This window comes from Rhipicephalus microplus, chromosome X (genome assembly GCF_043290135.1).
Source record: "Rhipicephalus microplus isolate Deutch F79 chromosome X, USDA_Rmic, whole genome shotgun sequence".
In the NCBI taxonomy this organism is placed as follows: Eukaryota; Metazoa; Arthropoda; class Arachnida; order Ixodida; family Ixodidae; genus Rhipicephalus; species Rhipicephalus microplus.
Genome location: NC_134710.1, coordinates 257,070,395 through 257,084,697, shown reverse-complemented (window position 1 = coordinate 257,084,697; position 14,303 = coordinate 257,070,395). Strand labels below are relative to the sequence as shown.

Genomic DNA, 14,303 nt, shown 5'->3' with positions numbered 1-14,303 from the left:
AACTTTTTTTCTTAAAGCCTATCTTAAACTGCTGTTCACGACCACTCATTTCTGAAGGAAACAAAAAAGAAAACAGCAGACTGACAGAAGATAACCAAGGCAAAATGGCGTTGCTAAAAGACTGTAATCCTTGCCTAGCCTTGCCAAACGGCGCCGCTGCTGATGCTCACGATGGAAATGGAGGCTTTCGACTTCAGCTGCCCATTGTTGCGAGACTTCCACTTTTGTTTCTGCCAATGAATGGTATATAAGTTAAAGGTCAACTTTTCATTGCGTTTTTTTTTTAAAGTTTGGCCTATATTCTGGTTTTTATGGTTTAAAATGAATCACTTAGTAAATTGAACTAGAGTGGGTGGCCAACAGTCAAGTTACAACTGCTACCAGTCAGTTCGGTCAAGGAGCACTGATCTCTTCGAAATCTGAATGTATAAATGCCTATAGTTATCAGTAATGTAATCTAGTTTCAGGAATTGCAAAGTAGAGTGTCATGCATGAGTGATTGTGCGTTGAATGAGCTTATCATTATGGGTAGCATGAAGAATGAGGACAAAAGAGTTCACACAAAATGTCCTGTGGGAATATTCGTTCTTCACACCTATTGCATGAATCAGCTGAAATTCAAATTTAGTTTTTTTTTCTTTTTTAACTAGGCCCTTTGAGCTGGCCTGTAGACGTCTGTATTGTTACCAATGCTACAGTACAAGTGTTCAGCCTACTGAAAGTTAAGCACTGTTTGCACTTGTAGACAAATGGGTGTCACAGTTTGTGTATTGTAAAAACGTGATGCGATAGCGAGTTGAGGCTTGTAAGTAACTGTAGCAGTGATAAAGAGAAGGGCAGACAGCAGCAACATTTTCAATACATAATGAGGCAGAAATCTGGGCTATTAGTGTTAAATTGAGTACAGTGTTGTCCTATGTTACACAAGTTTTGTCCTCATGCTCGACAACCTCTATGTAAATAGTACTCAAAGGCTGGTGCCCTTTGGCCTTCTGTTTGTCATTTTCTCCTACCAAAGCTAAGCCCCCTCTCTCCCACAGCACTGAGTGTGTCGAATCTTTCAATGTTGACAATGATGGTTTCAATCCAATATGGTGCTGATTTCTATCTGATATGGTGCTAGGATTGCAAGGTGTCTTAACCTTTTTGGTCACTTTTAGTTTTATTACCAGCAGCAGTGCTATGTTGTTTTGTAGGTTTCTTGGGAGCATTCTGCTCTCTTCAGCTCATTTGTTGGCCTACTTGCTAATTTTGTATTACTTTGATCATGACTTCCTGCTTTAATGCTCTAGATGAATGAATGGAAAAACTTTATTATAATTGTCTGGCACATTAACACTAACTGCTTTGGACGAGCAGAGCTCGTCTTGCCCAAATTGTCACCAAACTGCTTTGGATGAGTAGAACTCGTCCTAGCGGAATAGGTACTCTTCTCCAGCGTTCAGGTGAAAAAGCGCTCATTTACGGGTTACATTGCGTGTCATTTACTAGATGGCAGCATTTGCTTGAGGATTTAGTTTTGTCCTGCAGCTGTAGCGCAGTATTTGTATAGAAAGACGGTGTGTGGTGGCGGCGACCCATGCATATATAGCTGGCTCATGAACACGAAAAAGAAGCTATTCGTTTTCGTCATCGTTTTCGTGTGGTGATTATTCGAGTACAGATATTCATCTATCTTGTCTCCGGAAGTGAAGACAGTGATGAAGGTGAATGAGTAGCTTCTCGGGTGGTGATAAGACAGCTCGAATACGAACATTGCGAGTGCATGCCACTGAAGCCGCCTTGCGTTATTCCGCGTTTTGAAATTTTCAAAACTGCCCCAAAGCCCCCCGAGTGAAATAATCCAAGGTTGCTTAGCCTACATAAGTGAACAAAAATGTGGCGTTGGTAACTGTTTTGTTTATAAGGTTTTTTTATTTTGTTAGCACCAGGTAGTTAATTTCCTCTGTATTTCTCAGAAATAAACTTCATGTCATTCATTTGTCAAAGCATGTGGTGAAAATATTTTTCAACATTGACTAGCTACTTTTTAGTACAATAAGAATTGAAATCAGCAATAAAACAAATAGGCACTTTTTGACCAGAATTCTTTTTAAATGGGCAGTTAAAGTGTTAATTAACTATTAAATTTTAAATCATGGGAGACTGATTGCTGATAGTATTCCATACCTGATAATACGACAAACATTGGCTTGTGTAGAAGCTCGTATGAATGATGTAACTGCCGCATTGACATAACAGGCTGAACTTTAAATTGAATGGTTCTGTAACTGCAACTATGGCTATGTTCTCCATGGGGCCGCTTCAAGCAAAACGAACCAGAACATGCAAAGCCTCTTCTGTCAGTGTGCATGTCTCACGCCATTAACAAAGCTAAAATCTAATTTGTGGTTCAGAGGATAAATTGAGAGGGCATCATTAGTGTGCATGGCAAAAGTTTAAGTAATGTTCATTGTTGTCTTAAGAGCATTAAATTTTGTGTCTGAAATTACCGAAGGGCAGTGTAATTATTAACTTATGAAGTTGACCGGTGTTTTTTGGCATCGTGTGGGCCTATGCCAGTATAAAAGGTACTGTATTTAAACTTAAAGCTGGCAGTGACGGGTATTCATGAGGCACTGTAATTAGGAACGTTGTTGACATAGGCAGGACACGTGTAGCAGTAGCACTTAAAGTACTTTACATTTGGGGAAAGGGGGTGGAGTAAGTCTGCTTTTGGGAAGTATCACTGCTTTGAACTGTGCAATGTATGAACAAGTATTTGGCACCTTATGTTACCAAGTGAAAGAAATGTTAGCAAGCCCTCTTAGTCCGAGCACATTGACAGTGTTGACAAGATTTTGCAATGTACGCTGCTGTGGGAAGACAGGTAGTTAGTGTAAGTCAAAGTTGTAAGCTCTAAAGATAGCCACGACAAGTGCTGAAGCACTAAACAGCTTCAGTTTTGTAGTTGCAATATAAACCATAATGCAATTAACGATTGCTGTTACTAAATAGTGTAAATATGTATTTTATTGCCAAACATTCTTTTGTCACCAGCAGTGATTTTTTTGCTGGATTGTCTCTGCTCCACTATCCTTAAATTCACTCCTCTAAAATGAAGCACATCATATTCACTATTTTCAACTGAGCAATGTAGGTAAACTACAGGATGTGATTGCTCTGATTGTGCAGTTTCTTTGAGCATTGTGGTCAAGTCTTTGTACCAATTGTAGCATATACTTAGAGCTGCTTCTGATTGTCAACATTTCTGTGAGGATGCGAATCTCGTCTATGAAAGTAACTTTTTTCCTGTTTTATGCAGCTGTGGATTAAAACATGTCTAAAATGTTGTTAAATAAGTGCAAGATTGTTGCAATGGTCTACACTTTGTTACATTGGTGTGCACGCTGTGTGTTTCCTGTTGGTGGCTTACTATGGTGCATGCAGTATGGTGTTTCCCGTATGGTGGCTCTTTAAAATGTCTCCGTATGGTGGCTTTATAAAATGTGTAAAATGATAGCTAGATTTACTGTACTAATGCTTTCTGGGTTTGTTGCTTTTTAGGACCTTCTTTGCAGAAATGGCATTTTTCGTGCGTAAGCTGAATATGAGTAAGTATTACGAAAGCTTCAGCTCTCGTCGTGTTCATGTGCAGAAGCCTACCATTGTTCTCATATATAAAACGGATTCATTTGAATATTGCCATGTATTCATAAATGAAGCCCTGATCTGTGGTTGTGTGATTACTGATATTTAATTGATAACATGGATACCAAATACAATTTTTTTAAGCTTTAGTCTTCCCATATTCAGGGCTCGAATATGCGTAGTCAGTTTCACTACCTTGTTTTGATACATTGTTATCAAAATTGCACTATACCTCTGCAATACCTGTGTTACACGGGCGTTTTGAAGCTCATGGAACTGATGGTACGTTGAGTCAATGGGGATGCATGCTCTGCCACACGGGCAGTTTCGAAGGCTATGAAGTCAATGGCCCTTCGAGTCGACAGAGCAATTCACAACTTCATTGAAACTTCAACGGACATCGAGCAGCGGAAGCGGAAACAGCGTAATCGCCCCCTCTCATTCCCAGTGTTCTCGTACTCGTGATTAGAAAAAGCAAATAATTAACAAGTATGCATTGAAAGTAGTGTGTATGGACGTTATATGTTATTTAATATAGTATTTGTGTCATTTGAAGTGTACAAATCGCTCTAGCTCAACACTTGCCCGAAACCGTGCTCGTTATCGCCACCGCGTTTATCAAGCACGATGGCTTCGTGCATGTTAGTGTTCTGGCACTCAAGCAGCAGTCTGACCGTTTCGACGATGTAGCGAAAAGTCTCCGGTGTAACGCAGAACGCTCGCTTAACGAAGTTCTCGCCAAGCAGTAGCACGGTCTCCTCAAAGCACCTCATCTGCTGAGTGAACGGCCACCTTTCCCTGTCCACACTTTGCCCAGTCACCACGTCTATTTTCAGCAAATTGTTCACGAGCAGCAGCTCTTCCTCGATGGCGTCGGTTTCTTCTTTCACTGCTTCATTCCCAGCATCAAGCTGTATAATCGTACTCATATAGAACACCATAGCAACCTTGTCATCTGTTTCGCAGTTCATTAATGCTGCACACAAGCACGTAGTCATAACAGCCAGCTGTCACAGCGCACTCCGTCACTTTTAAACATGTAAACACAACCGCAGAACAGCAAATAAAGCGGTTATAGCGTTGCCACAGTTTCGCTGCTCAAGGATTAAAACTAATTATGAATTTAAAATTGCTATAAACATTTATTTTATGTTAAAACACAAACAACAAGCAAAAGTGTGCTTTTAAGTAGATTTATATGATTTTATTTACAATGACATGAAAATGAAAATAAAAACTTGCAGCGCCACGAAATTTTTGCCGGAAACACCTGAATCAATCAACGGCCATTGAAAACTGCCGTGTGGCAGCGCGACAACTTCATCAAGCTCGATAGAGTTGTATCGTTTCGATGGCCATCGACTCAATGGCCTTTCAAACGAGTCCGTGTGACACAGGTATAACACCGAAATTGGCTGACCATAAACATTGAATTATAAAAAAATTGGTACATGGAACTAGCCTAGACTAATGTGCCGAAAGCTATTATTTCAGAACTGAATGTCTAGTCACTGCAGAAGTGTTGTCATTGTCATATTGTCTGCAAAAATTTCTTTTTATAATTGACATGCTGGCTTCTTCTCCTCTGTTAGTAAGCATATCATAGTGAAATTGGTGTTACGAGTACTCAAAGTACATTTCAACAATAAAAATTGATTCATTGTTTCACTTTAATGCCCCTTTAATAGGTGGGAGGAAAGGAATGTAAATTTAAGGATCGTGTTTTCTTTGTTAGATATAATAATGATAACTACCTGGTAAACTATGCTACAATGATAATGAGAACTGTTAGGCTGTTCTCAATAATATTTAATCGGTGTATTTCTTGCAAAATGATTCTTTCGATTTAAAGAATGTAATGAACAGCGTAGCCTGCCATCTATTCTATCCCCTCCCTCTCTTTTTTTTTGCCACTTCAGAAGTTGTTTCCAGTACACACTTTTTCAAAGTAGGATGACTAGTGAGGGAGCACGCTTGCAATCAGGGAAACCTGTAAAAGTGGCAGAATTAGGAAAAAATTAATTGTTAGATACCTTGATTTGTGGTTAGCCATATCAAAGCACGATAATTTCTTTGTGTGGTGTATACTTAAAGGAAATTTTCATAGGTAATATTTAAGCTGTTTGGTTCTGAAGTATTAGTTGGAACATCTGGAGGTGTTTAAAAGTTCTAAGATGGTGACACTGAATTTTCATACATTTTTTCTCAGAAATTCATGCAAAAGAGCAAGGCTCTAATAAGCAGATGGCATCAAAGTCATGTGCCTTGTCTCTAGTGCGTCAGCTGTACCATCTTGGTGCTATTGAAGCCTACACAGGAGTTGCCAAGAAGAAGACAGAAAGCAAGGTGTGTAATGTTTGATTTTTTTTTTCATTTTGTAGGCTGTGATGATCCTTAAATTTTTGGTTATGGCTTCATTTTGAGCGATGTTGGGTCTACTTGCAGTAAAGGCACGTGCTATTTGTTTCATGTCACCAGACCCCATAGAAAATTTTGCTTATGTGCTAGAAGTTGTAAGGCACCATTTAGAAACCGTTTTACACGTACATTTAGAAATGTACAAATCAGTTCATTTTTGGAGTACTTGCAAGATATCAAAATTTCATGTTACCATGCAGCCAGGAGGCTAGAGGCTAGTTTCACTAGCCTCCTAGCTGCATGATAACAGGAAACTGTTTGCTATTCTGTTGCCTTGTTAAATGGGTGCAAGGGGTGAGTCATCTCTTCTGCCTTTTTGTACCAAATGTTCATGGGATGAGCACCATTTTTTATATATATATATATATATTTTTTTTTTTCAGTGCATTGATTTGGGGAACATTGCCAGTCACAGTACTGAGTTTTTCTCATCGTTGATGATGAAGTAAAGTACCGTGTTTAGTCATGTTGAAAGTAGTGTGCATGGGTTTTGTTGGAAGCATGCCTTTGTACGTTGATTGCAAAGGTGTGTACAGGTCCTTAAAACCTTAGAATTGAACACTTTTAAGGCCCCTGTGCATCCCGGAATTATTTGATATATTAACTACAGGACCTGTTTTCTATGCTAGATAAGTGTCGTTCGGCAGTCTCTTCATTACGAAAGCAATACACAACTGTGAGTGCACATGTCCTGCTTTAGTTAGGGCATGACCCGCACTGAACACAAAAGTGCACCGTGAACTGAGCCAGAGACCACACTCATTGAAGGCTCCCTTCTCGAGCATATGCTTGTCTTGTTCCCTGAGAGTGCAGTCTGCCTTCTCCTATTTTTCTTAATTACTTCCAGCACTGATGTGCCTTTTGTGCTTATTCATGGTGTGTCTTTCATCTGAGAGATGCACGAAATGAAGATACTGATGATCAATTTGATATCTGTTAATGTGATTGGAAACTTAATGAGTATCTGCTGTATTCATGCAGCCTGCGTTAAAAAAAAAAAAAACTCTTTGTGCAAGCTGAATACCAAAATGAAAAGGTTCCAATTAAGGCTATTGGCTGTGTTGCTGTAGCTCAGTAATTGGCTTCCATGCAGCACTTGTCATTGCTGTTTTTTGTTTACTAAGATGTTGACTGGACATAGACTGAGGATATTTCATGGCATATAAGCTAGTATATGGCCAATTAAATATTCAATTCAATATCCAGTAAGACCTTATTTATTTGAGTTAGATTATTTTGAAATTCCACTTAATTGAAAATATTTCTGCAGTCCTGTATTTTGCAATGCAAATATGGGATGATAATTTAAAACGGCAGTCAGCATCATTTCAGTTAATTCAAAAACTTTGGGTGCGATGTGGCCATTCCCAATCCCGATTCCGCCGCAAATCTACGGAAACGAACGGCCCTTAAGAGCCATAAGGCAATGCAGCTTAGTAATATACTGAATACCGCTGAAGCACCCCAGCCTCGCTCCAGTGTCGGGGGTGTCTTGTGGTCGTGATTTCCCCATTTATTTTGTGGATATGAAGATATTAATAAAGGACTGTTCGGGAGAATTTGTGATGTATGCAAACCTCCGATTGCCGGTGCTCCAGCGCTTTGCGCACTTGCTCTGATGGCGGAGTTTTTGCTTGCAACGCCTACTTCACAAACCAAGTTCGAAAGCTTATATGACTATGCTTTCCAACCAAAACACATAGCAAATTCTGTCACACTAGCCATTATTAAATTCTTCATTTTACCAGAAAGAAAGGGCGAATGGTCACATCACGACACACGTTGACGCAGTGGGGTGCAGGCGACATGATGCCCGCGTGTCACTATTGTGTTGCAGTGAAGATGTCTGGTTTTCTGCAGGTGCACATTTTAATTAATCACGGCAGGCTTTTTTTATCCTGGTGGCAGCAGTGAGGACCGCTGTTCCTCTGTGTCTGCAGCAAAATTGAAACTAAGTATTGCAGGAAAACATAACCCTTGGAGCAGCAAAAATGCCGGCACAGCAAATGACCAGCCCTGATTACGTTGAATAATTCCAAGTTACTTGCATCCCACTTTTTGTATGTCCTTATAATTCGAAAGCCGTTTAACTCGAAGATTTTTTTTCACTGTTCCAGTGACTTCGAATTGACGAGGTTTTATTTTATATCAAAACTCAAATATACGCGAAGCTTGCAGAGTCTAGAGAGAGAGACCTAATGTAAGGATCCGATAGACGACCATCCTAGCCTCGCAAGGAGAGGGTGATCTCGATGCAGTCACACACCACCTTGGCTTCGTAGTATTTAGGGATGGAGTAGTCAACATGAGTAGAAAAATAGGAAATTGAAGCACTCACTGTTACGATTGCTTCACTAGATAAGCAGATAAGTACTTTTGATAAGTGCTGTGTTATGTGACATCACCCTCATATTGAAGCTGAACAGTTTGCTGAAGATTGAAAGATGTAAAATGAGAGTACTGAAGAACATTAGTTGACACGAAGGATGGCTGCACACTATTTTTTGAAGCAATATTTTTTCATGTTGTGCTCCTTGTTTAATCTGCCTATTCTGGTCTAATAATTGTTGGTCTGGGGCACTAAAAGTATCTAAATTGAAAAACATTGTTATGACCAAAAATTTTTACATGGGATGTTGCTCTGCATTTTCAAAATGCATTTGACAGAAATTGGAAAGTCCTTGAAAACTCTTTAATTTTGCCCTTGAAAGCGCTTATCAACCCTGTGACAGGCTGTTTTACCCTCAGAACTTCACTGACTGCTGAAGTAAATAAGTACTTTGTGGTAACTTGTAGGCTTTAAATTGCCTCCAAAAGAATAAACACACTGACAACTCTTACATTTGTTTGTTTTGTTTTTATTTTTGTAGCTGGAGCCCTATGAATTTGCCTTGCCAGCAGAGGTGGTTAAGGATTTGTCTGAGACCATTAATGCTTTGAACATTGAGACTGTACATGTTCCAGAAAATGTAAGTTTATTCTTATAGTTGGAGCCCTATGTATGCATTTTTCCATTTTGACATTTGAGGTGGCTGAAAGATTCGCTGACACCATTAGAGGTTTTGAAATTAAAGGGACCCTGAAACGATTTTTTGATGCTTTGTCAGCGTTTAGGCTATAGCATCAATTCATTCGCTCTGCAAATCTAGTGACATGGCGTGTACCAAGGCCATTACAGACAATTATATCATACCCTCCTTCTCACCTCTGTATGGCCTCCTCAAGTTCCTGAGGCACGCTGTCATCGCTGGCGATCGCAGAGCTCTCACGAGCGGGCTCGACGATTCGAGCTCTTACCAATCTAGACCTCCTAGATGGTACACCGACAGGTTTCGTGCAGTCTTGGAGGCTATCTGATAGTGTGCCCGGAAGTACGCATTTCGTCTGGCAACAGTGACAAAGATCGCAGAATGATTCATATCTGCTCGTGCAGGTGCCGCCACTGCTGATCTTACTTCCGTGCATTCTACAGCCACGGTGACATGGCTACTGACATGCTCTGGCCTCGTCAAGTCGCTATGTGAAGGGGCGGTTCAAAACGCGTTAGGCCGAGTCGCAATGATCTGCAGTGATTCGCAGTTTTAAAGCGTTGTAATAAATTACACAGTTTATGCAGAGAGCTCAAATGTGTTTGTACAAACTCACCAAACCCGTTTCAGCGTCCCTTTGAAAGTTTACATGGTCCAAAAAATGTAAGCTTGTTTGTCGTGTAATTATTGGTGTTGGTAAAATGCTATTATGGTTGTATGCAATTGAGGAAAGGAGATAATGCTACTAGAAGAATGATACAGTACTTGCATTACTGCAACCAGCACCTTTCGGGAAGACAGTTTTGTCCTCTTAAATATAATTGACATAGCAGTTTAATGGTTGGAATCTGCCTTTACTAACGGTATACGTAAGCACTGGGAGCTGTATATTTCTATGGAAATTAGTATGAATTGGGACTGAGAGTAAATGATCCGAATGCTATGAGGCAGGTGGCTATATGGTTGTAGGTGAGGGCCTTGTGACTCCTTTGCAATGTCATATTGATTCACTGTTTGAAGTGTTAGGTTACAGCTGTGTGTTTTTCAACTTCACTAAGCTTAGCAGTGGTTTGTTAGACTTGTGGTTGTCCTACTTTCAGAATTGTATCTACATGAATACTGTCTGTATTCACTGCAAATACTCATTTTCAGTGAATACTGTGAGTATTTAGGGAAGGTATTTTGCTTTTCGGAACTATTTTAGCATTCAGAGTTTTAACATTCCACGACATGTTACATTTGCTTCTATGGTTGATGTCGAAAGGAGTGAAGTGGTCTTGTGTACAGCACTGCTTTTCTGTATCTTTTAAAGGCTGAAAGCATGACTGAGCCGTTCTCACTAAAAGTCCCCCGACAACTAGAGGAGGAACAGGTGGTAGCCCAGCCTGTGCCAGGAGGAGTTGTACCATGGTCTCCACCACAGCAGAATTGGAACCCTTGGACATCTTGCAACATTGACGAAGGTCCTATGGCTACTGTATGTATTGTTCTTCTTGGATATTTTGATATTGTCTTTTGCAGTTCATTTAATGCATCGGACCATAAGATAAAATGTGAACTTGTAGTATCTGTAGATTGCACATGCAATGGTGTGTACCAGTCGTTCTTGCTTCCAGTCATTCTTCTTTTTGCTCTGGGTTCTTCTTGTTAGTATGCCTGGCTTGCTTGCCACTTGCGGGCCTGCACTAAGTGGTACTCACAACAACTCACTTTTTATAAGCTATTTGGGCTTAATGGGTCCTAGGCATTTTGGTCTCTTGCAAACACATCAACTTCTTGAGGTGCCCAAGTCCTGCAGAGATTGCAAGTGTCAGTATGTCTTGTTGGCTCTCAGTGCATTTGTATTATGTAGGCTCTTAATTGTGGTACCAAATAGGAGTTATCCCAATGTGCCACCTTGTAGCATGCCCCAGATTATGTGGCCCACACAAGACAAATTTTTGCTGCCTGTGCTGAAGATATGCCTGAATTTATAATATAGTTCTTGAAGGGAGACCAATGTACTCGAGCTTGTAGATTAATTTTTTATGAGGCAACTGATAAATTGTTTACTACATCCGAAAAATAGCATATAAACTTGTCCAGACAACTACTTGAGAGATCTCATGAACTGACACAAACGGTGTTGTGGTTTGTAACCCCTTTTGCAATCCATGTTGTTGGTGATAGGACATTGTGATCACTCAAGCACTGTAGAATAAAGCCTGCTACAATGTGTTCTAATAATGAACTGCAAGCACTCATAATAGAATTGGGATGATAATTTCATGCTGTAACATAGTCCCTCTTTTTGTTAATTGGGACAACTCTGGCCTTATGCCAGTCGGATGGAATATTCTCTGTATTCTCTAACTTTACAGATAATCTAAAAAATTGTGTAAAAAAACATCTATTTCACATACTGTCATTGAAAAAAAAAAACATAAGAATTCTATCAGGGCTTGCAGATTTGCGTGTGTCAAGATTAAGAAATATTTCTAAAACACCTTCTCGTGAAATTGTCATGCCGTGTGACCCAGGCCTACTTGCATCGCATGGTTCATAACGTCTACATCAGAGAACGCACTCTGGAAGTACAAATCATTAAAATTTTCAGTAATTTCATGGGCATCTTCAGTAATTTTACTATTAATGTTTAATTTATGTGTTCCCTTTTTTGTCTCACCTAAATACTGTCAAACCCCGCTACAATGAACGCCGCCTCAATGAAATTTTCAGCACAGCAAAAAAAATCTCAGTTCCCCGTCAGCAGTCCATAAGAGTCAATGAATAAATATTTTTGCCACAGCGAAGACTTTTTCTTCTGCCATTCCGCTTCAATGAAATTTGACTATGCAATTACAGGCTCAGATATTTAATGCCATCGGGTAAACACTATCTTGAACATTTTGGTGCATTTTCATAACATAAAAATGGGTCTAAGAAATCTGAAACGCGCGTACATGCTAGTGCTGGGTGCAATCGCGGAACGATGCTTTTTCTGATCTGATACCAATGCTTTTGGTTTTTTTCACGCTTGGCCAGTGTAGTTGCTGGTCATATCGGCTGTTTTTGCTGCGTTATCAACAAAATCAGCCTGCTTCAAATAGTGGATGATAAGAATAGCACAAGTCACCGCTCCACGATACCATGCCTCCATCTCGGGGTTGTCGGATACCGTTTGATTGTGGACAGCTGCTGGTGTTGGCATGTTAGTGCAATCGTTTGGTTGGTTCACAAGAGCCATTGTGGCTGTTGTTTCAGTGTAATTTTCAACATCAATTTAACATCGCTATGCATGTGTGAGAATCCAGTCATGAACTGCTGGGAGAGAACAGGAAGCAGCTGACACTTCGTATTATGTAATAAAAGTTCCTTTTTCGCGCTAGCTCAGGTCTGCTATAATTTTAGCGATATCACTGCAACGAAACTTTCGCTTCAACGAAATATTTTCTTCGTTGTAACGGGGTTTGACTGCAGTGCCAGAACTTCATTTGAGCATCTGCAATAAAATCGGAAAGGCCATGATTGAAACTTCTTTCTTGTGCAGTTTTCAATTTTGTCAGAAATTCACTATTTAATACAATGACCATTGGACTCTTGGATTTTTTTTTTTTTATTCTTTTGATCTTCCGCATGATATTTCGTATGATATGAGCTTTTCCGTAGTTGGATGATATCTCTGTTTAACTAAAGCTTACACAAAGGTTTCTTGACACTCTTTAATAGAATAAATCTTTCAGTACAATAAGTGTCTCTAAAGCTTTCTCAAGAAAGCTCGACATCGTGTAGTATATCTAGGTGCAGGTCCGAGAAACATTGGATTCATTGTCTGCTTTAAAATATACCGTATTTACTCGCGTAATGAACCCACCTTTTTTTTCAGAAATGTTGACACCAATTGGGGGGGAGGGTCCATTACGCGAAAGAAAAAAAAAAAGGTCACGAAAATTTCCTGTGACGGCTTTGCTTGTTTTGGCCCGAGAAATGCCTGACAAATCTTTTTTGTAGCCCTAAGCTCTTTTTGTTTCCTCCCGTAACCAAAGCGCACGGATCGACGCAGAGATGTCGTCCAGCCGCTTGGTTCTCATGCTATAGTGCATGCTGTTTGTAACCCGCCTTGTAGCTAGCATACCTGCCGAACGCGCCCTGCGCAGCAGGTGTCCCAATGAAGTTCACAACGATAAACCCGACAACAAAAACAGCGTTAGGTGGCGGTGTACAAACGTTACGGTAGACGTTGCAGGTGCACGACGCGCCATTGGCGTGGTAGGTGCGGTTGCGCTTTGCATGGCATCCGAGATGGCACGTGTGCGGTGCGTTTCTACACCTCGCGCCCGCCATTTCTGAGGCCACGCGCTTTGTTTTTGGTTTGTTCTTGTGCCGCTGTGCTTGCGTGGCGCTATCAGCAAAGAGGTTTCTCCTGCATTCGACAGATGGCGCTTTGCTGCAAAAGGCGCGACTTCCAAATTTTGATTGACGTCATTTGCGCTTGCGCTGCTCGCAACTGTTTAGCATGGTTGCGAAACTATGTTTTGACTTTTATTGTGTTGTTATTTTGTGATATAATGGCTTGATTTAATGATGTTTCGATCGTCAATGGCACTGGCTATCATACCGAAATGAAATGATTAGATATGTACATCAAAAATGTTTTTTCCTTTTTTTCAAAGACCAAGGTGGGGGGCGGGTTCATTATGCAAGTGGGTTCAACACGCGAGTAAATACGACAGTCTTTAACTTCAGTTTTTTTTTTCAAGTTAGCCGGACAATACTCACACCCATTGATACAAAAAAAAATCAATTTATGATTGGAAATGCCAGTTTAAATTTCAACAGTTTCTTCACTGGAAGCATCGCTAAGAAATAAGGTCAAGAATATTTCCTCCCCGGATACATGCACTGACAACTTGCTGGAGATTCAAGTTTAGCATCATATCAATGAGTGAAGTCAGAGGACAGGCCTTGTCTATACCTCCTATTATTCCAGTCTATTTGTGGGAGATTAAAATCGCTGGTAAATATCAAGTTCTTGTCTTTGAAATTCAGAAGGTTTTCATATAATTTTTGCATGTATCAGCATTTGAAGTTCGATACACAGAACACAATATCAATAACACACAGTGAACCGTGACACTCAAAAACGAACTTGCATGGTTATCAATCTGATCTAGCTCTTTTACATCATCACTTTTTTGCACAAACTGCACGACTACCACCTTGCGAGCATCAGTCTTTCTTAAACAG

General features: G+C 40.1%; 1 protein-coding gene across 2 annotated transcripts in view; it reads left to right on the top strand.

Annotated features, from left to right (window-relative positions):
• Nucleotides 1-14,303, top strand: part of mle (dosage compensation regulator mle) — a 155,662-nt gene that overhangs the window by 19,713 nt on the left and 121,646 nt on the right. For both annotated transcript variants that reach the window (XM_037414127.2, XM_037414128.2), the window contains 4 exons: nt 3,547-3,593; nt 5,840-5,976; nt 8,919-9,017; nt 10,390-10,554. In XM_037414127.2, the coding sequence (XP_037270024.1) occupies nt 3,547-3,593; nt 5,840-5,976; nt 8,919-9,017; nt 10,390-10,554 (448 nt within the window). The remainder of the gene's footprint in view (nt 1-3,546; nt 3,594-5,839; nt 5,977-8,918; nt 9,018-10,389; nt 10,555-14,303) is intronic.